The following is a 23,169-nucleotide window of genomic DNA, read 5'->3' as shown; positions in this document are numbered from 1 at the left end:
AGGTTCACGCTATTCCAACCAGTTCCCCTCCCTCTGAACAGGCGCCCTTAACGATCAGAGGAGGAACCATATATTTTCGGTTTTAGCGGAACGCAGTCAACTCAAGTGTGACGTCACTCTACTGGGATATTATAGGCTCCTTCAGGCTAAAGATCTAAGCTTGAAGGAGCCTCAACAGGTTTCTAAAGATACTTGGTTTGGTTGTGGACAAAACAAGACATTTGAGGACGGGAAACACTGAATGACCTTCTCCACCATTTTCTGACATTTTATAGACCAAACGACTAATGTATTAATCGAGAAAATAATCAACAGATTAATCGAGAATGAAAATAATGGTTAGTTGCAGCCCAAATCTGTTGACATCAGCAGTGTCTAACAGAGGCTCAGTCCAGGGTGAACGTGCCCAGACCCTGAGCTCCTCTCCTGGACACACATTCTGAGCGGTGAGCCTTGAAGGACCGGAGACGGTCCTCCGGAGTCCGGAAGGAGTCCAGAGCAGGAGCGACCTGAGAGGAGAGGAGATGAGGAAAGAGAGGCACACAGTTGATAAAGAAAGCAAAAGTATAAAAGTAAAAGTATATTTCTACTGGCTGTTTCTGTGCTGAAATTCACTGGAATTCCCATCATATTAATATAACTCGAATCAGGGCTGGACTGCAATGTAATTCTACCGGTGCAATGGCCGGTGGGCCGCTGGCTAGTGGGCCGGTCAGGTTGGTGAAAAAGTATGTATTATGTATTTGATTGGGCCGGTAGCGGCCCATTCAGCCGTCAATAATGAATGATTCTGGAGTGAGACCGGCCCTCTAACCAATCAACGTTGGTCCACGTGGGTCTGGGCCGGCCGTCAGCGGCCCATTCAGGCGTCAATCATGAATGACTCTGGTCTCTGGAGTGAGACCGGCCCTCTAACCAATCAACGTTGGTCCACGTACAATTGGGCCAGCCCATTGCAACTGTCTGTCACTTCAATCACAGTGTTTGAAAAGTGGCGCTGCATCATGGCACCACCGTCCACCTAAACGGATTAAAATCACTGACTTCACATCGACGTCGTCGTCTGCGTCTCACTCGTTTGAGGTAAGTGTGGCAGCTATTTGAATTTGACCAAGCGATAGGATTCTGGCTTGTAGCCTTGACGCGGTACACGCCAAACTCTATTAGAAAATGTGGCAATTTAACACACTGCCTTCCTTGATATCGGCAATCGCACCTACCTGGTAGAAAACTACCTAAAGGCCTTCACAAATTCGTAGAGCCTGCTGGTAAATTCGGCGTACATATGATCGACCAAGCACTACTTAATTTCAACAAAATGACAACTTTTAGGATTGGTGCACACTGCTAGGTAATCGATGAGTGAGCTAGCTAACATAACGTTATTCATGGTGGTAGCCAGGTGGGTTAAACGGCAACAACGACGTTATGATTTTCACGTTTTTATAACGTTTAGATTAATATCTAAACTGTGCTTATTAGAGTAACTTATAAACAATATTTTATTTCCAATGACTTGCTTGCTTGCTCCATCAAACACAGGCATGGAATGAGTTGAGTTGTAACAGACTATGGGGAAAGATACATCAGACATATGGGAAATGTTTGTGTGGCTATATTATGTCCAAAGTAATCTACTCTATATTTTTTGGTTTTGAGTATCTAAGTTTTAGTTAAGTTTAGTTTTTTAGTTTCACCTATAACAATACTGATTCCTAGTGGTAGGGATGCCAACATGACAACAATCAATACACTTGTATTTGCGTTAAAAAAAAATCAGTGTTATGTTTAGTACTGTACTTATGTCTATTTAATAAGTAAAAGTTGAGTTCTCACTGGGCACGTTTATTCAATGCTGCAACATCATTACACCTAAAGGTCCTTACACATCAAGAGCGATGCGAATATACGGCACGAAATTGCGATGCGAGTTTTGACTCACCTGTCAATCACAGCCACAGATGTGTACACGTCGGAAGCGAATTTCTGAAAAATCGAACGTGGTTCGAAAAAATAAACACCGCAATAACGCTCAGCGAAACTTCGCCGTCGGTATGCACGGTTGCATTGACTGATATAGGTTCGGAAAATATTATTGACGTGCGAATTAATCGCACGAAAAAAACGTGCTCGGTGTGTAAGGACCTTAAGACTGGGTTAATGCCACATGTGGCTTTATAAGTAAATCCCCAACCCATGCGAGCGCGAGCTCGAAAAATTGGGCCGATTCGAAATTGTGGGCCTGTCTGACACATGGCAGGTAGCTTATTTGGTCCCAGTCCAGCCCTGACTCGAATACTATTAAACTTAAAAGATCCCCTGCAAACAAACATGTTTTTGACACGCCCCCCACTTATTGCCTGATTGCTGTGAGGATTCCTCACCTGGAGCTGGTTCTCAATCAAGCCAGCATAAGAAGCCAGGGAGACTCCTCTCTGTGTGCTACTCTGAAGCTGCAGCTTTTGCCATTTAGCTGTCAGCCCAATGGCCGGCTTTTGCATTGTTTTTCTGTCGACTTGACTTTGCTTGTTACCTCTTACTGGCCTTTAAGTTGATGCTTATATGCTTACTGGCCTTTTGCCATATTTCACATTGACTCTGTAGCTTGTGTTTCTCTGGCCTCTCTATACTAGCTACTTTATTGACTTTTGACCCTGGGTTTGATTCCAGCTCTACTTTTTTTTTGTTACTGGTTACTGCTAACTCAGGAAGCCGTGTAGGGGTCTGTCGCCCCCCCCCCCCCCCCCCCCCTTTTTTTCATGTTTTTTGTAGGCTATGGAGGGTAGGATTGTGTTTTTGTTTATAGTGTAGTTTGCTTTATTTTCTATGTAATTTGGTCAACCATCTTAATAAATCCTTGTTTGATCATTTTAATTCAGTTTATCTCCTTTTGTCCTGGACTCATACTTATGTTACTCCTGTTTGCTTTTTCACTTTCACTTTTTCATGGTCGTAACAGACGTGCAGAAGACGGTCGTTTCTACGTGAAAATGTTTGCTGGGTTGAGATTGTTTTCTGTCATTGCTGTGATCGCTGCATACTGCACACGCCCACGACATATCAGTGATTTATGACATCACTGATGATGTCACAGTAACTCAATAATTGCGAGTGACATCACTGACATCGCAATGGCTCAAGTGACATCACTGATGACATCACGAGGCAGTTTGAACAGTGTGTGTTTTTGTGTGTGTGTTGTGTACCTGTGTGAAGCGAGGCAGTTTGAACTGTGTGTGTGTGTGTGGCAGCACCCTGCTCCTCCTCAGTAGGCTGGTCCTGGTGTCCGGAATACAACCTGGCTTTGACTGCACACACACACACACACACACACACAGACACACACACACACACACACACACACACACACACACACACACACACACACACACACACACACACAAGTGTATGCGTGCACACACACACACACACACACACACACACACAAAATATGTCTACTAAGTAATAATGTCAGCTAATCAATACTTTATTCTAATACAGTTGTTACTCAATTAGTTGGCCAGTACTGCCACAGCGGTAAAAGTGGGACTTTTGTTATTTAAATGTTGTCTTTGTTCTTTACAAAAGGCCCTCCTCACTGCTGCCACAGCAGCTCAGCAGCGCCTTGGAAATGTGGCAGTAAAACAGGCAAGTTAGATGAGTAACATCTGTAGATAAAGGAGTGAAGATAATACAGTACATGCTTTGAATTCCTTAGATTCCTTAGTTTTAGCTATGCAGTGTTCTAAGCAGACCGGATGGCATCCAGCAGATGATAGAACGCTCAGAAGACTTGAGACTTGACTTGGACTTGTGACCAAAGACTTGAGACTTGACTTGGACTCTAGCTCAAAGACTTGAGACTTGACTTGGACTTGCAAAAAATGACTTCTGAGCATCAGAAGCGCTCTCCCTCGCTCTCCCTCTCACCTGTCTGTCTGCTCACCTGTCTGTGTGCTCACCTGTACTCACCTGTCTGTGTGCTCACCTGTACTCACCTGTCTGTCTGCTCACCTGTCTGTCTGCTAACCTGTCTGTCTGCTCACCTGTCTGTGCTGCGGCTGGTCGCCGGCTGGACTCCTGAGTTGCTGCTCCTCCAGCCAGCGTCGAGCAAACTGATGAGACAACAAGTCAGAGAGAGGAGACGACGGCCTGACAGACACACACACAGGGAGACAGGTAGGCAGAGAGACAGATAAAGAGAGACAGAGACAGGCAGAGAGACAGATGGATAGACAGAAGGACAGAGAGGTTCAGTTACTTTATTTGTACCTGTAGGTATTCACAACAAGATCTGTGGATTATCTTGAGTAGCCTGGTCATGATTTCTGGAAAGAGACATTGCTGTTGAGTTTTAAAAATGTGTTTTTTTTTTGCTTTGAGCACCACAAGCCGAGTGCCATCCAGTTCCATTCTACGGCGTAGCTACAGATGTGCCTGGGTGTGCCATTGCCACCCACACAGGCAGCTGGCACACCCCCAAAAAAGGGGGGGGGGGGGAAATAACGTTTTTTTGCAGCTGTCATGCACAGCGGTCAACGGACACACAGTAAGTGTCCGTTGACCTATAGACTCTGTGCCCCAGAGCATCATAGGAAACCAGCTAAGCTGTCTAGTAAAGTAAACAAATGCAGCGCCAAATCAAGAAGACATGAAACAGAGCTCGCTTTTAAGCTTTTTCGACAAAGGCAAGAAACGTCTCATTGACGAGGAAGAAGATGACTCATCACCCTCCCCCTCAACAAGTGCGGCTTGTAGTGCACCTGTTCCCGCACCTGTATTGGTAGTGGACAGTGGAGATAATGAAGATGATGCAGCCAAAACAATGACGTTAACAGCGGGGGACGCAGCCAAAAACACACCAGTGGTTTCTGCAGCAGCAGAGCCAGAGGACACTAACGCTACAGATCTCTCTGCAGTAGACAAACCTGCATGCCAATCAAACGTACGTTCTTTCCCGACTAGAACACATAGGTGTTTTTCAGCTAAACGGTACAACAGATACAGTTGGCTAGAGTACAGAATTCAAGTTGATGCTGTATTTTGCCAGCCTTGCTGCCATTTCAGCACAGTCCTATCTTAATATTCCTCTAAATCTGGCTTGAAAAGGCCTAATTTTTGGGGGGTCGGCCGCCACCAAATGGTTCGCCCCCTGGCACACCCTGTGTTTCTGTGGCACTCCCAATGTGCCAAGTCTGGCTGCACCAGTGGTTCCATTGTATTAGAGAAGGCAGACATCTCTATGGCCGATATCTCCAAAATCGGTAAGTCACACCAAAACAATAGATGAATATAGCACAGGTGATAGTAAAAATGTGTATTTTTGATATTCAAAAAAATCCCATCGACTTGCAATTTTGGCCAGTTTCCAAAATTTTACTGCAAAAAAAATCACACAAAACAGCAAATTGCATTGCAATGTTTGAGAAAAGCTGCTGCAAAATCAAGCACTTTTGATCACGACAATCATTCACAAACAAAAGTGGGTGTTGAGTGGTAACGTCTCATTGATTGATTGCGTGTGTGATTTCTCACCTGGTTGTTATTCCAAACGTGATGTCGGGCATGGCGGGGCGGTGGGGCGGGGCCTGTGGGGGGCGTGGCCTGTGGGGTGTGTGGCCCTGGGCGCGGTACTGACTCAGCTCTTTAGCCGTCACCAGACCGGACTTCACGGCCTCACGGTTCAGACTAACGAAGTCCAGAGAGACCAACCGGCCAGAAGGGGGTGATACAGACTGAACACTCCAACCAGAGAGGACTGAGCGAGAGGGAGGGAGAGAAAGAGAAGGAGAGAGAAGGACGGAGGGAGAGAGAGGGAGAGGGAGGGAGAGAGAGAGAGAAGAGAGAGATAGAGATGTATAATATAACAGAAATATAATGTAAAAAATACAACAAATATTGAAAGATCTGTAATGTGAGCTCAGGGGCGTATCTACGGGTGGGCCTGGGTAGGCACAGGCCCACCCACTTCTTGCCCTGGCCCACCCCAATTTTTTTTTTTTTTTTTTTTTTAAATTGGTTGTTTTCTAGAGGCAAACTTGCTGCTGCCTTGCTAGCTAATGGTTTTGTAGCTTAAAAACGCAGGGCACATCATCTCCAGAGTCTAATGCATGACAACTTCATGACATCTAGGAATTTTGCGCGCAAAATTTCGTCATGCAATTGCCCCCCCAATTTTATCCAGGCCCACCCAATTTTATCCAGGCCCACCCATAATTGAATTTCTGCCTACGCCCCTGTGTGAGCTGTCAGTTCACCTACACATTACTATAGAACAGCATATCAGGATGTGATGTGGGTGGGGCCGTGGTGTGGTGGAGTGAGCACGGTCCCTTTAAGAGTCTTGAAAGCCTGGGCGGAAGCTGGAAGGAGACAGAACTGAATGTGAATGTGTTGTTGATGTGTGACGCTGACATGGCTGCTAATAAAGTGGATATTGAGCAATATTGTTTCGCCTGAAGACTGATTTGATAGTCAACAAACAACGTGAGAGTTAAGTGACCTTGCGGCTCGTTACAGATCTATAGAAGGAGAAACGACATTTTGAACAGAGAAGATCCAGAGTGGAAATAACTGAAGAGATGCTTTAACACAAGTATTATCAGTATCTGTATCATTGAGATATATATGAATGGAGAGAGCGTGCCTTTCTCCTCCCTGTATGTTCTATTGAAGCCCAAATCTTCTCAGATCAGAGAACCAGAGTCTGCGCAGCAGCTCTTTTGGGTTGAAACCTCAGTCTGAGCCCCCCCCCTCTATCCCCTCTAAACTTTCTTAGAGCTTCTGCTTCTAGATTTGTGCACAGTGCGTTGTGTAGTCAATCCTCTCTGGCGGCTCTGTCAATATGGCATTTTAAGTTATAATATTTTTTGTCTCCGCAAAAGTAACCATGTAGATTCCCACTACGAGGTCAGTTTATCAAACTGACACCTGTACGGGAATCTGAATTTCGTTGTCGGAGATTGCTCCTAGCAGCCAGACTCCGGGGTCCTCTGGGTAACAAACCGGGGGGGAAATTATTATCTGATTAACTGATCTTTGCAGCTCTGTTGATTAGCTAATGTTTCCGTAGCATTTGATTAACGTTATGATTTAATTCATTTTGTAATAAATGTTGGTTTAACAGGTGAAATCGAACTGAACCTTTGGCTACGTTGTAACTTACGTTTACTGACTGGGCAGCCCAGTGCTTCTGTCTCTCAGTCGGGTCGTTTTTTAACGTTATCCAGCTGTATCCTTATACAACAGCTACGAGGGGAGGAGCTTGCGAACATCCCCATAGTAAAAGCACTTCCCAGAGATATCCATATAGGCTAAATACTCTCCTCGTGCTTCACCCCAAATAAAACCTCTAGTGTCTGTTTGCGACAGGCTAACCCGTTAGCTACTAATGGCTGGTATTGTGTAGGCCTCATTTTATACCCGGGAGTTGTATAGAACACATTTCCTGGCATCCGCAGGCAGTTGGACAACCTGGTAAGTTCTGAAAATATGTGTCTATTGTGTTATTCCAGCTATCATTATCGGTTGTTAGGTTATAGTAATATTAAGCCGACAAATAATGCAAAACAGCCGGCTAACACAAGCGGCTAATGCTAGCCTGCATCGGTTAAAACCATTGTGTGTGTATTAAAATAACCGATAACGTAGCTGGAGTAACTCATAAAACATGATTTTCTGAACTTACTTCAGTCCCCAACCAACGTTACTTCCTCGCGCACCTTTCTCAAAACAATGTCCTTTTTATTGCGGTCCATCGATATAGTCTGGTAGACAGATCAAGCAGTGTCTTCCTTCTGTTTTACCAAGCAGTGTCTTCTCTATGGAAACTAGATCTATAAGGTGAAGAGCCTGTCTGCCACAGCTGTCAATCATCCCTTTTTATGTCAAATAGTAATTAAAAACAAACTGATCAGAAAAATGACCACTTCCACATGCATTAGCGTGATAAGAACTATCAAAAATGATACAAACCACCTTTGGGAAAAAAATATCTGACATGTACTTTGATTGTTTCAGTTGTCCATTTCCCCATCCACTAACCTGGGGAGGCGGGCCATGTGACCTATACTGGATACAGCCGCCAGAGCGGCGATCTAACATGCAGCGGCTTCACTGAACGGGACCAGGTCCTCAGTCCATCTTTTATATGTCGATGATCTGTATCAGTATTAGCATTAGCATTCATATCATTGTCAGTATTATTATCAGTATTAATGTTACAGTGTATGCGACTCTTCTCGCCTTGTTTAAAAATGTCACATCATTTGCGCCGCCCGTGCGAAATCGCTTTGTATCTAATCTCGTCGCGCAAATTCACTTTCCGTGTTTAGTAATAGTAGAAATTGTGCATGCCCACGTTCTTCTCCACCAAGTTCAACCACAGAGTATCAGCGGCACCCCGGATCACACCATTCATTGGCACCAGCTAGTCCTTGTCATTACCCGCAGCTACCACAGTGCTGGCTGTGACACCGACCACTCCCCGGTTGGCAGCAAGGTGCGCCTTCAGCCCAAAATCCACCGTTCAAAGGAGGCAGGACACCCACGTATCAATACAGCCAGGACCTCAATCCCAGCCTTACATGAGCGAACACCATCGAAGAGGCATTCAAGCACTGAACATTGAGAACATTGAGCCTACCCTAGCCTGCAGCAAAGCTCGAGGAAATGACAGCATTCCCCCGGAGGTAATCAAGGCCGGCAAGATGAGCGCTCTCCTCATCCACTTGCATGAACTCCTACTACAGTGCTGGGAGGAAGGGACAGTGCTCCAGGACATGCGCAATGCTATCATCACACTACGCGATGTTAACACATTCACTGCCAGCCGTTTTTCAATACTGTAGTTAGCTTCTGCCAAGGTTTTTTTTTGAGGATTCTGGCTCATCTTTCAAGAGCTGAGGATTCTTTTCTGTTAGGATTTTGTGAACACACAATATCTCAAAAGAACTAATAGAATGTGTGCTTTCTCTGTCTAAAAGAGTTAGTTTGTAGAGTTAGTAGTTATGTAAGCATTAGCAGTTGAATACAGCATGGTTTCAGCGTCTGAAAATTTATTCTGAGATAAATGGCTTTTTGTGAAATTCGATAGAACAGTCACTTTAACCATTCATTTTTGGCATCAGTAAGACGTCAGACATCTAAACAATAGTTTTGAACAGTAATTTCCTCCATAACAGCAGGAAACACCCCTCTCTTTCAAACTCCTCCCTCCGTGTGTGTCTTCTTGGCTGCAGCGGCCGTGTCACAAGCTCGTTTCTGCTGCTGCTGTAACCTCGCGTCACCAGTCTCACTGCTTTGCTGCTGCTCCTGTCTGCTGGCGGCCGCTCTTTGAGGAAGTCTGGATGGGCTCGCTCGTTTCTTGCGGTTTCGGTTGAGAGCTTTGATGAAGCTTTTGCGATTCTGGTCTTATTTATGCTGCGTGTTTCAAAGTGTGTTCCACCCGTAATCTATTATGCAAATTTGCAATCCCTCACCGCCAGCAATCAGCGCGAAAGCGAAAGCGTTTTCGCCAATCCATTTTCATGAGAATGGCTTCCTCACACTGCTTTTTGCTTGCCTTCCTCTAGTCAGGAGAGCACTGTCGCCACTTAGTGGGTCGGTGGAATGGGTTGTACACGTTGGGTGGCTCCAATAATTTTATAGGAGATGTGGGGGGCGTTGATCCACGTCCCACCGTCCAATTTTTTTTTTTTTTTTTAAGACGAGATATCTCGTCATTGGCAGTCAACGGTTGGATTCTGTAAGCCGAGATATCTCGTCATTGGCAGTCAACGTGTTAACATCAGTCTCTACAAGAAGAAAGGAGATCCAAGTGACTGCAACAACTACCGTGGAATATCCATCCTCAGCATTGATGGCAAGGCCTTCATCCGTGTAGTACTGTACAGGTTGCAGTCACTTGCAACCCTACGCTGAGGTGCAGTTCGGATTCAGAGCAGGAAGATCCACAATCGACATGATCTTCTCACCAAGACAACTGCAAGAGGAGTGCCACGAGCAGACGACCACATGATAGCCTTCATTGACCCAATCTGGGAACCCAATGGTTAAAAAAGAGGTATAATTTTCCTCGGACCTCTGGGGGCAGGCTCGTTCAATGCATGAATAACCGGAACTCAAGGGGCTCAGGTCGCCAGCGGAAGAAAATCCCTTTCCGCTCCCTGCAAGCTCTGCCATTGGCTCAGACCGACCGGCTCTGACCATTTATGGATTTCCTTTCCGCTCCCTGTATGTCGCTCTTAAATCCCTCCGTCGCTATGAAACAACAACACTAGTTCATTGCTACCAGTTGCTACATGCTGAAAATGGTATGTTTTACTACACACCGGTTGACTCTTGGTCACGTCCACTCCATTTTGATTGGGTAAAGCGCAGCCTGCCTCCTACGAGCGTTGTTATTCGCCTTTTCACTGAGCTTGCCGACAGATTTTCGATGCAAGTCAAAAGTCTGTCTCGAGAGATTATCATTGACCTGACCAAGGCTTTCGACCTTGTCAGCAGGAAAGGTCTCTTCACTCTGCTGCAGAGAGTTGGATGTCCCCCCAAGCTCCTGAGCATGATTACATCTTATCATGAAGATTTGCAAAGGAGTGTCCACTGTATGATGGCTCTTCCTCAAACCCATTCCCCTAGGAGTGGAGTGAAACAAGGGTGTGTGCTGGCTCTGACACTTTTTGGCATCTTCTTCTCTCATGCTATCTTACACCTTCAGCCAATGAAATGATGGTGTATACCTCCACACCAGGAGCGACTGAAACCTCTTCAACCTCGCACGTCTGAGCAAAGACTGAAGTGCGGAAAGTACTGGGGAGATGCTCTTTGCAGATGACACTGCCTTGACTGCGCACACTGCGGAAGCTCTACAATGCCTCATCAGCTGCTTCGCACACGCATGCAGTTTGGTCTCACTATCAGTCTCAAGAAAACCAACATCATGGGTCAGCAGTATCCCCAGCTTCTCCAGCGGCGACTACACCCTTGATGTGTTGGAGGATTTCACCTACCTTGGCTTGACCATCTCCAACACCCCCTCCCTGGACGCTGAGCTCAACACATGAATCGGCAGTGCAGCAACATCAATGGGGATTGATTGGAAGGCTTCCATGTCACGTCACCACTCAACTGTTGTAGATGTCTGTGCTGCTGTGCACTGATTACCCCGGGCTGAACCAGGTGAGGGAAAGAGAATTTCCGTGTTCGTCCTTTGAAGTGATGCCGTTATTGACGTATAATATCCCTGTCGACTCAACAGTGTAGTCTCATTTAGCCGTTTGCTAGCTAGCCGCCCTTTTAACGGCACGTAAAAGCTTATAAACTCATAAAAGTTTATCCCGCTGAACACTGGTTCGCGTTTGATTAAGCTTGCGTTGGCCAGAGACCTTATTTGAAGCATCGCGCCAAAAACCCATTCAAAAATCCCATAGGCCCTAGTTCCTCATTGCGCGGCTCGCGAGACGCTGGCGGCTCTCGAAGCTTTAGTTGGCGGCTCTAAGAATTTGCAAAAAAAATAAAAAAATAAAAAAGTTTTTTTTTTAAATATTTCCCCCCCCCTGCTCTCCCCAAAATTTCAATAAACCTTTAAGGCATATTATTACAATACAACAATACTGGTGTTGACAGTAATAGAAGGTGCCAAATCATTCAAAACAATAAGCATTTTGCTTTCAGGAGTATTGTGCCAGCGTGCAGCGCTGTTCCAAAACGTGTCAATGTGTGTCGTTGCCTGGGAAACGCACATCCCATAATACAACTGTTCGCATCGCATCCCATAATAGTATGATGAATGATGATACTTGGGATGCCATTGCGAACATAGATGTGAACAGGTTAGCTAAAAGTTTAGTGTCGCCAGCGACGGCCCCCACCGTTGCGGTCGGGGTACGATTTGAAATCCCTCCAGACCTGAAAGACTTTCTAGGGGAAACTGGTGTGTGTGTGTGTGTGTGTGTGTGTGTGTGTGTGTGTGTGTGTGTGTGTGTGTGTGTGTGTGTGTGTGTGTGTGGAAAACAATAAAACAAAAAAAATGGTAGGCAGATGTGCTTGGTTGGGGTGGCTTTTGGTGTTTTGCGGTAAAAGTGGCTCTCCTATTGACTTCGTCCTGCCAGTGCGGCTCTCATCGAAGAAATAGTGAGGATCACTGCCATAGGCGAAAACAGTGAAGAACCCGGAAGTGTTAGCATCAATGTTTTCCGGACTCATTCCTGCGGTTCTCTATTGGCTGTGTTGACTGCAGCTCAGCACGGTGCCTTCAGGTGCGGTCAGATTTATGAAAATGCTTTAGAGAAACAGTGCTAAACATCTATAAGTGATTTTTTTTAAGAAAACAAAACTTGGACCCTGAGGAAGAGGCGAAGAGCGTTCCCACAGAGTTCCCACACAATGATCGCTCTGGAAACCCCGTTCCCAACCGTTCAACGCCATTTCTACCACTGGTCTGAAGGAAGCTGACTGACAACCCTGAGCAAGTATCCAGAATGCTCGAGTGACATCAAGAAATTATGTAAATTGGAAGGAAGCTGACTGACTGACCCTCAAAATGCTAACCGTTTTCACAGCAGCCATTTTGTGTCTTAAAGGCATGGTAAACACAGGTGTAACCAAAACATTAATGATGGTTTCCAACTTCCATTTCATTTAGGTGTTCCAGTCCCGGGGGCCTTCATGAATGTTTTGGTTGCACTGTGTCTGCCTTTGAGACACAAATGGCTGCTGTGAAAAGCATCTATTACATCCCAAAGGTTGATTCTTACATTATGGTTCGTCAAGTCAGATAACTTGGTTAGAGTTAGGGTCTAATTGGCCATGGTTAAATAGGCTAAGAAAAACGCTTGTTAAAAATGTAAATGTGGCTGACCTGGGAATTGAACCACAGTTCTTGGCACCCTGACCACAATTTTTTATTTAGGTTTTACTTATTTAACTGTGACCAAACCCTAACCTTAACCTGAAGTTGTTTTACCATAACAACCGACATCCGCAAGGCATTCTGGGTATGCAGGTCATAAGGGCGGAGCTGGGGACTTGGACTCACGTCGCACACACTGACTTGACTCGGACTCGAGATTTGGGACTCGTGAATAATCTTTATTTTATTAAGGAAAGTCACTAATAAGGTCAACTAATCAATTCTGATACTGTCTGCTAATAAATAAAGTGAGTGAGTGAGGATACCTTCTGCCACTCCTCCGTCTTTCTCTGAGCTGCTGCTGCCATAGGTGAAGTCTGCAGGAGGGAGAGAGAGACCTTTGGAGAGACTCACACCCAGAGAGGCCTGTGTGCGCGCACACACACACACGCACACACACACGCACACACACACACACACACACACACACACACACACACACACACACACACACACACACACACACACACACACACAGAGGTTTAGCATGGTGTGTGTGTGTGTGTGTGTGTGTGTGTGTGTGTGTGTGTGTGTGTGTGTGTGTGTGTGTGTAGGTGTGTGTGTGTGTGTGTGTGTGTGTGTGTGTGTGTGTGCGCAGTACATGACAAACATGTCTTCTAGTCAGTGTTTCCAAACCAGGTGTACGTGTACCCTGGGCCCTAGCAGTACTTGAACAGATTGGGGATGACCGATTATTTCCAAAATGATTTAAAAATGTATATTCCAAGTCATTTAATAAGCCCTTTGCTAAAAATGTAAAATGAGCCCACTACAGCCTCTGAAAGACAACAATGTTGGCCACGGATGCCATGCGTCCTCAATGAGTAGAAGAACTTTTTTTCCCTCATGCACACATCCGCGACCCACTCAAAATGGCCCACGAGTTGAGAAACACTGATATAGACTGAGGCCCTTTCCCTCTAGTGGCCACAAGGTAATATTACACCAATATTTTCAGGTTTTCTGGTGGTGTAATGTGTACCAAATTAACGGTTTACCCTGATGAGCAGCGGATTGGTCAGCATGGAGTCTCTGACCACGCCCACCCGAGGAGAAGGCATAACGATGACGATGATGAAGGTTATGAGAAGAATGATGATCACTCAGGTAAGAATCTGTAACAAACAGTAGAGTCTTTAATGCTAAGTAGTGCAGTACCCGTTCCCCCCATTCACCACCCCGTGGGCACTCCCCCCCCCCCCCCCCCCACTGCACTTCGTCAGGTCCCCCTAAGCGCACTCCCCAAGTTTGAAGTTGATCCGACAAACGGTTCTCGAGATACGCGAAGGACAGACATCCAAACCTGGAATTATTGTCTACCAGTGACTTGTGCTTTTTGAGGCTACCCTTATTTGTGTCTCATTCAATCAGTTGTACACACTGTCTAACTCATACATGGGCAACATACGGCCCGCGATGGAATTGCAATTTTTTTTTTTTTTTTTTTTTTACAGTGCACTTGAACGCAACATGCAATATACCCGCTGAATAAGTGTCCAAATGTTCATGTCATTCTGGGCAATACTCTTCTGTTGTAGCATTTCAGTCTGAAATATGGAATATCTTTCAATAATATTTATGACTAAAAGGCTAAAAGTAATCTCATGTGTAAGAAATGACTGTTCTACATTGAAGTAGAAATTTAAATAATTATCTTGTTGGTTTTGGATTTATTTAGCTTCAAGAGTGCATTTTTGTTCTTGTGTGACCCTCAACACAGGCTTTGAGAATCCCGGGCCATTTAGTGATACTTACTGTATGCTTAAATTAACCCACTCATATTCTGGTTTATTTCAAGAAAAACATTTCGGCTAGTGGAAATTCTAATTGGCTGGTAATTTTAAAATCTAGCAGCCATATTGGCAGGTGGTGAAAAAAGTTAATTTCAAGCCCTGCAGGGAGAGCAGGTGGTGACATAGGAGTGAGTGAGGAAAAGGATCAAATATTGGTGGTTAAGACTGAATAATGACATCACAATTGTTAATTTAAAATGAGTTATTCCTCTAAACCTGGCTTCAAATGCCCCAAATTTTTCGTGCTGGCGCCGTTCAGCCCTCAGCAAAATCTGGTAGCGAGGACATTTTTTTGTGGCCCTCTCTATCATCAAAGTTGCCCATCCATGGGTTACGGCATGACAATATTTGTTCGGCCCCCGGCAACAATCTGGGTTTCTCATGTGGCCCCCCATGAAAAATAGTTGCCCACCCCTGGTCTAACTGATTGAATCAGTTGTACACACTGTCTAACTGATTGAATCAGTTGTACACACTGTCTAACTGATTGGGCATTATGCAGCCAGATGCGGGCCAGATGCAGACCTCATGGTGGTTCTGCCTGGCCCGGGAGGTCTAAGACAAACCACACCAATTTACTTATGAAGCTAGAAAAATACAATGAGATTACCTAAATTGGCTGTCCAGAGTGATTTTCAATATAATAAATTCTGAAGAATAAATACCCAACTTTTCTGCAGATACAATACTATGGTTCAAGTCATCCCTAACAAACAGAAAACAAGTATGTCATGGTTGATGGTGTCAAATTCCCTTATCTTGACAATCCAGTCGGTGTCCCACAAGGATCGATTCTTATTGTTCTCCCTGTACATCAATGACCTGCCTGACCAGGGGCGGACGGGGATCATAATTCAGGCCGGGCATTAGATACGAAGCAGGCCAGGCCGATACGGGCCGACGCGCGTGCCGCCTCGGTCGCCGGCGAAAAATGTGGGCCGTTTGAAGGCCAATTTGGGCCGTTTGAAGGCCAATTTGGGCCGTTTCAAGCCCGGTTTGGGTCGTTTGAAGCCAGATTTGGGCCGTTTGAAGCCCAATTTGGGCCGAGTCCAATTTTACAATGAGATGCACCCACTTTAACCCTGAATAAAGTAATAAAACCACTAGTAAACCAGTAGGCAGCGCCTGGCCTGCTGTTCAGTGAGTGGCCTGACTGCGGGCACAATTTATTTTTATTTATTTTTCAGGCCAGGCCAGGCCAGGCCACCGGGCATTTGCCCGACGTGCCCGATTATGCAGTCCGCGCCTGTGCCTGACGTATGTCATGATTTTAATGTACAAATGTATGCCGATGATGCGGCCATATTTGTGCATGGTAAAGAAACTGGCATATAATGATACCATGAGAATCTTGCTCAGGAGACCTAGATGGAGCTCTCCAAGTGAGATGTTTGACACGGCAGGTGTTAACACCTTCCAGGCACTGTTGAGGAATCTGATGTATACATTTATCTGTCCACTGAATGTCTCACAAAATGTCATTATCACGCTGTTGGTAAATCCCTGCTGTAGTGATGTCAGATATCAGTCAGCTCTGTGGAGACACTGCTATATGTCGCTCTTATGAACACTGCACTATTTATTTGGATATTGCTTTTCCCCCCTACTGTCTGTAGGGATCCTTTTTAGTGTTGTATGTCTTTTTATATAGACCTTGAGTCTGGAATAAAGTTTTGATTGATTGATTAGCAAATATTGGTAGCGTTATGCTTTTGGACCATTGTCTGGTTGCAGAGATGACCCAGCTCTGCCTAAAGTTACTTAGCTCTCCCTAGCTAACGTTAGCTGCCTGCTATAGCAATTTCTTCTTCTTCTTCTTCTTCTTCTTCTTATTCTTCTTCTTCTTCTTCTTCTTCTTCTTCTTCTTCTTCTTCTTCTTCTTCTTAAAAGAATCGTTGATGATTCACCTGGCTGGGAAAAGGCTCTGATCATCGCCCCACCCTGCTCCAGAGAGGAGCGCTCGTTTTAGTTTGTTTTATGTTTGGGCGGGTGGGACAGAATTGAACACAAATGTATTAATATTGAACATGTTTCGTGTCCAAATTGCACAAAAACGTCAGGTCCCCCTTAGCACACTCCCAAAGTTTGAAGTCGATTCGACCAGCGACCGCGAGATATGCGAAGGACAGACAGAGAGACAGAGAGACAGACACTGCTGGCATTATAGTGTAGATAGATACCATGATATACACATACCATGTATAGATACCATGTAGGCCCTGCATCATCACCCTATAGGGCAGTGCTTCTCAACCTTTTCTGACTCAATTGAAAATCTCAAGCCAAGATAGGCAGCCGCGTTCCGTTACAGACACACAGTATAAAAACAATTTACCAAAATGTACAAATAACATTACAAATAAGTAGAGTACATTATTTTACAAATATATGACAAGGATGTAGACAAAACATCCTTCTAGCTGAAACAGTCACTACAGCCCATTTCTCCAGCCACAAATTCCCTTATCATACTTTTAAACACCTTTACCGAGACTAGCTCCCTAACCTGCAAACTCACTCTGACATTCCATGTGGAGGGTGCAGCAAACTTAAAATCCCCTTTCCCTCTCTCAGTACGGGCAATGGGAACCGTTAGTAAATATGAGCTCTGGGAACATATAGGGAGTATCTCCCCACACTTCTCTGCTGAATAAAGCCGGACAGATAAGTCGGTAGGAGTCCAAGAATGGCCTTATAAATAAAAATGTACCAATGACTGAGTCTACACAATGTCAGTGAAGGTCAACCAACCCTATCACACAAGGAACAGTGATGCGTGAGGGGCCGGTCATTACAATGTGTGATGAATCTCACAATGTGATGAATAAGACACTGAGCAGATCCATGCATATACACTACATCACCATAATCCAACACTTTCATAAAGGTTGCTGCAACAAGCCTCCTTTTGTAACCTGACTCCGCCAGATGGGGCAGTATTGAGTTCACACAGACACACACACACACACACACACACACACACACACACACACACACACACACACACACACACACACACACACACACACACACACACACACACACACACACACACACACACCTCTATCGGACAAAATGTTTTGTCCTATAGGGGTAGCAAACTATGGAATAGCCTACCAATGTCAGTCAGAGAGAGTAGCAGTTTTCACACCTTTAAGGGGCTGTTAAAGTCATGGCTCAGATCAAATCAAATCTGCGACCACATTTAAACCCTTTTGTTTCATGTGTTGTTTTTGTATGTCCTTGAAAGTCCTATGTCCACCTTGGTCAATGTCCCTAATTTTTCCTGTTTTTGTTTCATTTGTGTTGCATACCGGAATTGAAGGTCTGTATGTGCCCACTTAAATTGCAAAGTTGAATGCCTCCTTCGTGTATATGTATGTCTCCTCTCCTTTTTACCCTATGTGTATGTATGTGTCACTTACATTGCTGTATGTATATGTATGCCCTATGTATGCACAAATTTTTGTATTTCTTCTTTTAAACTTTTTTGTACCTCACCTGTCGAGGGACTACGGATGGAAATTAGCTAAGGTTATAATCCGGCACATTTACATGCAAATGTTCATTAATGTTGCACTGTCCCTGAAATAAATAAATAAAAAATAAAACACACACACACACACACACACACACACACACACACACACACACACACACACACACACACACACACAATCTGACCTGTGTCATGGGATTGGGACTTTATGAGAAAATATTGATTTTGGCTGTTTTGGGGTTTTGCCTGATTTTAGTAGCTTTGCCATTCATTCAGTGTAAAGATGATTGTGAAATCAAACGCTAAATCAAGTTTTGAAGCTCATAATAGGGTGACAAGCAGCTTACTTTTGTTATTGTTTGAGTCCTGCGGTCCACAAAGCTTCAGTTTTTGCTTAGATCGTCGTAGAGCTGGATCACATTAATGTAATCAGCCGACATCACGACAAATTTACGAAGAAAATAGTTCAAAAGAGCATCAAAGCCGTGGTATGCAGCGCCTGCCCTGTTTAAACACCCTGGATGTTTGCACCCACAATTATTCTGGCTGGCTTCCATGTGGGCCAAAGAGTAGCCGCTTTACCTGACTTCACCCTAACTGCTGTTACTAATACTGCTGATAATATACCAGTACTACTAATATTACTCCTAGTACTAGCCTACTCTGTACAGTCGGATAGTACAGTTAAACGGTTGATTCAGATGTTACAGGTTAGAAACGGTAGGCTAAAGCTTACCTGTTGCTTCCCTGCTTGGCTTCCTCTGTTGCCATGGAGACGCTAAACACTGACGTATGTGTTGGGAGGTTTCTTTTAAAATGTGTTCTACAGATTACTGAATACATGCCCTGAAATGTAATTTGTAGCATATTCCATTAGAATACTCAAGTAACCTATTCCATATACGTTTGAATACTTTTAGAATCTTCTTCTTATAATTAGAGTCCGTGTGCGTGTGTGAGTGAGTGAGTGAGTGAGCAGAAGTTTGTCCCCGGCCACGGCTGTGCGATCAGGCTGAAACTTTCAGGGGTTGTAAAGAGCACCTGTGCGGGTGACCTGATGGAGCCGGATTTTTTAATTAGGTGATTGCCCTAATTACCTAATGATGTGATGTCATCAGTGATGTCAGTGATGATGTCATCAGCGATGTCATCCTTCCTGGCTGAGGCTAATAAGATCATTGATGAAGTCATCAGTGATTATGTCATCAGTGATGACGTCATGTTCCAGACCAGGGGGGCCTAACTCACAGGGGGGTCCCCACGGGTCCGCTATAGTATTAAGAATGAGAAGTGTCCGTGTGCGTGTGTGCTGTTTTACGTGCGATCGGGCTGAAAGTTTCAGGGGTTGTAAAGAGCACCTGATGGAGCCAGTTTTGTAATTAAGTGATTGCCCTAATATGAGCTTTGGGTGGGCTCAGCCCACCCAAAGCTCAGGGACCACTGAACCCCTAGGGGGGTCCGGGGGCATGCCCCCCGGAAGAAAATTTTGTACAGTTTCACGTAAAAATGGATCAAACTGGCACACTTTGAGATCAAAATGAAGAGACTAGATCTACTTTACCGTTCTGTGGTTTTACAGCGATGAAAAAATAATTGTTTCCCTATTGGCTATATACTATATATATTCTGCATACAGGTTACTATATGGTAGAATTATGCTTGCATAAATAATACCAAAATCACTTCAGGGGAGTTTCAAGTAAAGTAACATTTTGCTTTGTAGGCAAAACAAAAGTAAAATTGAATCAAAAGGGAACTTCCTAACTTATTGGCTGGAATAATATTCCGACAAGATAATAATATACTGTAAGCACTAAAGCAGGAGTTTGCAGTCAACTAGTTGAAATTAATGTTATTAATATTGTTTATATATATATATTTGTTAATATTAATATGTATTGAGTGTAGTCAGAAACTGCTACTAATGACCACCATGGATTTGGAGAGGGGAAAAAAAACAAAAAAACAAAACATTTTTTTTGCCTCTATTTTTTTGGGTGGGCTGAGACTATTTTTGGGTGGGCTAAAGCCCACCCAAAAAAGGCCTAGAACCGCCCCTGTTCCAGACCAGGGTGGCCTAATACCTCGTTCAAGACAACTCGGACCACCGCAAAAAATGGGTTCCAACCTGTAAAAAGTGTATTGAACGGTCGTCCAGGCCGGAATTACAGCTCGGAAATTCGGGTATCATTCAGAGCTCCGCTTTGTCCGAGTTGACGTCATATCCACACATCTCATCAAAAAGGTTGCATTACCGCCTCCACTTCCCAGAAGCCTCCTTGGTTTTTCCTATTGTTTTCCCGTGAATGCAAATATGCCAGGGGCGGACGCTCCGAGATGAAACCTCCGGCAGTCCAAGTTGTCATGAATGAGGTATAACTCACACGGGGGTCCCCACAGGTCCGCTAGTACTTCAAAATAGTCTTGGTGAGCCCATTTGTCTGGGTCACTCTGGATGTAGTTAACACTGAGGAATGACCTTATTACTGTCTTCAGAGGAACATTACGCAAACACAAATGTGGTAGCCTATTTTTTGTCCTGCAACTGATACTGTTTAAAGAAAAATGGAATCCACCAGAGAACAAAGTCTTCAGTTTTGCTTGAGCCATTCTTTAATTTCCACCGCATCAGTTAACCAGCAAACAAACAGCATCAAGTTAATGTCAAAATGTTTTAGAGTCAAACATTAGACACAAACATTAAAATATAGCAAAGTGGATAGCACCTGGGAGGCATCTGGAGGAGTGGTTTGTTAGCTTCAGTGCCTCGGACCATTGCCTCGGATCCTCTGCCTGCGTTGATCTGGCCGGCGGGTCTGGCTCTTTGAGGCGAGAGGCATCCTCGGCTAGCGAGTCCAGGGGGGACACCTCGCCATTCCGAAGTGTCGGCATTCCGATCATTGACTTCTATGCTTTCGGAGAGGCGGCCCTTTTTTATCTCCAAAAAATGTTTTGCCGAGAGGTTAGGTTAGGCTTAGGCGTGGGGGGTGGGAGAGGTTAGGTTTAGGGTTAGGGTCTGGGGGAGGGTTCTTTCGCAATGGCGAGGTTAGGGTTAGAATTTTGTCGGAATGCCGGTATTTCGGAGTGCCGACATTTCGGAATGCCGAGGTGTCCCCGAGTCCAGGAGCCGGTCATCGTCCTGGATCGAATATAGCAGGGAAATCCGGCCTTCTAGTTCAGCTATTCTCTGGCTCACATGAAAGCAGCCAGAGCTTGGTGCCATTGGGCGCATATAATTGTAAAAAGAGATTAAAAATAAAAGACTGACAGACTGAGAAAAAATAGTTGTTGGCTAGTATGCTAGCTAGCTAGCTGAAGAGGCAAGCTATTAATGGCAACTTGGACCCAGGGCTACAGACTAACCCAGCCAAGTTTAGCGGACGACAAGAAAAAGAAAGAAAACAACAACACTCATGACAAGCTCTGATGGCAGAGAGTTCTTGAAATATAGAAAGTTTATTGAGAGGAGGCAGCTAGCCTGGGCACCAGGTTTAGAATTAGCCTGGTTCAGGCTAGCCACCCGGGCCGCAGGTATTCTGGTTTCCGAAGCTCTGTGCTCAGAGAGTTAGGGTAGGTAGGTGGAATAAAAAACAAAAGCACTCACGCCGATTGTTGTAATAGTTGTAATGTCCGTGGGGAGGGTTGAGAGACGGGATTGAGTGGGGATCATGTCTATGTTCCCCGGGTTCTATGTTCCCCGGGTTCTATATTCCCCGTTTTTCACTAACCTCTCCCAGCCCCCACGCCAAACCTAACCTCCCCCCATGCCTAAACCTAACCTCCCCCAGACCCTAACCCAAAACCTAACCTCTCCCACCCCCACGCCTAAACCTAAGGTCGGCATTGCGGGTGGTCGGCATAGCAAGTGGACACCATTTGGGAAAAGCGGGGAACATAGGACCCGGGGAACATAGGGATGACCCCATTGAGTGCCCTGAAACTTAATTTACTTATTACACCCAAATTGTTGTTTTTCAGATGTGATGTAGCTAAAGTGAGCTAAACAAGTCAGATGAAATATAAATGTTTTTCAGGAGATGCTGTGATGTAGCCACAAGAAAGGTATTAGGGTATGCATGATGAAAAATAAAAATTACAGGAGGATTTTTTTTAAGTTTCCAATGACAGGAGGGGGGGGGGAATCCAAATTACGTGAATAAAGTCGAAATTCCGTGAATAAAGTCGAAATTTAAGCACCAGGCAGAAGAAAAAATAAATCAGAGGAGCACGTTTTTTTTTCTTTTTCCAAGAATAAAGTCGAAATGTTGAGATTAAAGTCGAAATTTTGTGAATAAAGTTGAAATACTGTAACGAGAATAAAGACAAAATGTTGAGAATAAAGTCTAAATGTAGGCTATCATTGGAGCAATTATCTCCAAAGACCAGAGAGGCTAATTAGTCTAGGGAAAATAAGGTTTGACCTTAAACTAATTGCAACAGAATTTATTTTCACATTTTTATGTTCATATTGATGCCCGGAACACTACAGTAAAAATCCCAGAAAATCCCATTAGTGGAAGTATGTTAATTAAAATGAAGTTTTTTCAAAATCGCTGCCATTATTCAAATCTTGGCCATATCTTGACTCCAACTACACAAATTTGGTGTCTATTTCCACATTTTTGGGGCAAGGAATCCACAGAAATGGTTGTTGAGTCTCTAAGTAGAACAGATTTTTATGTAAGTATGTAGTCGTTGTCATACAACATGGCATTTCTCACAATGTTAGCTACAACTTCGTATTTGTTAATCATACACATTTTGGGTGATACCCACTACCATTGAGCATATTGAAGTGCTTGCCATTGAGAAAAAAAAGTTTGTTGTTTCATATTTCCAATTAAAAATGTGTTCCGGTAATGAATTTATTCCCTCACAGTGTCTCTAAAAGTGTCTGGAAATACATCAAAAATGTGCACATCTATCTATCTCAGGGAGCTAGGGCTCTGTTTGTTTGTCTGTCTGTC

The 23,169-nt window shown here is 44.4% G+C and overlaps 1 protein-coding gene across 1 annotated transcript; it reads right to left on the bottom strand.

Moving 5' to 3' along the window:
• Positions 1–386: 386 nt before the first annotated feature.
• cfap77 (cilia and flagella associated protein 77) lies at positions 387–13,971 on the bottom strand (the record flags this gene model as incomplete). Its single annotated transcript, XM_083645476.1, has 5 exons — positions 387–509; positions 4,047–4,152; positions 5,536–5,735; positions 13,177–13,227; positions 13,909–13,971. The coding sequence occupies 5 exons, from the start codon at positions 13,969–13,971 to the stop codon at positions 387–389; spliced, it is 543 nt and encodes a 180-aa protein (XP_083501602.1).
• Between the last annotated feature and the right edge of the window lie 9,198 nt (positions 13,972–23,169).

This window comes from Poromitra crassiceps (genome assembly GCF_964638095.1).
Source record: "Poromitra crassiceps genome assembly, chromosome: 10".
Lineage (NCBI taxonomy): Eukaryota > Metazoa > Chordata > Actinopteri > Beryciformes > Melamphaidae > Poromitra > Poromitra crassiceps.
Note: the sequence above shows the minus strand (reverse complement) of the source record. Positions and strands in the feature narration are given on the sequence as shown.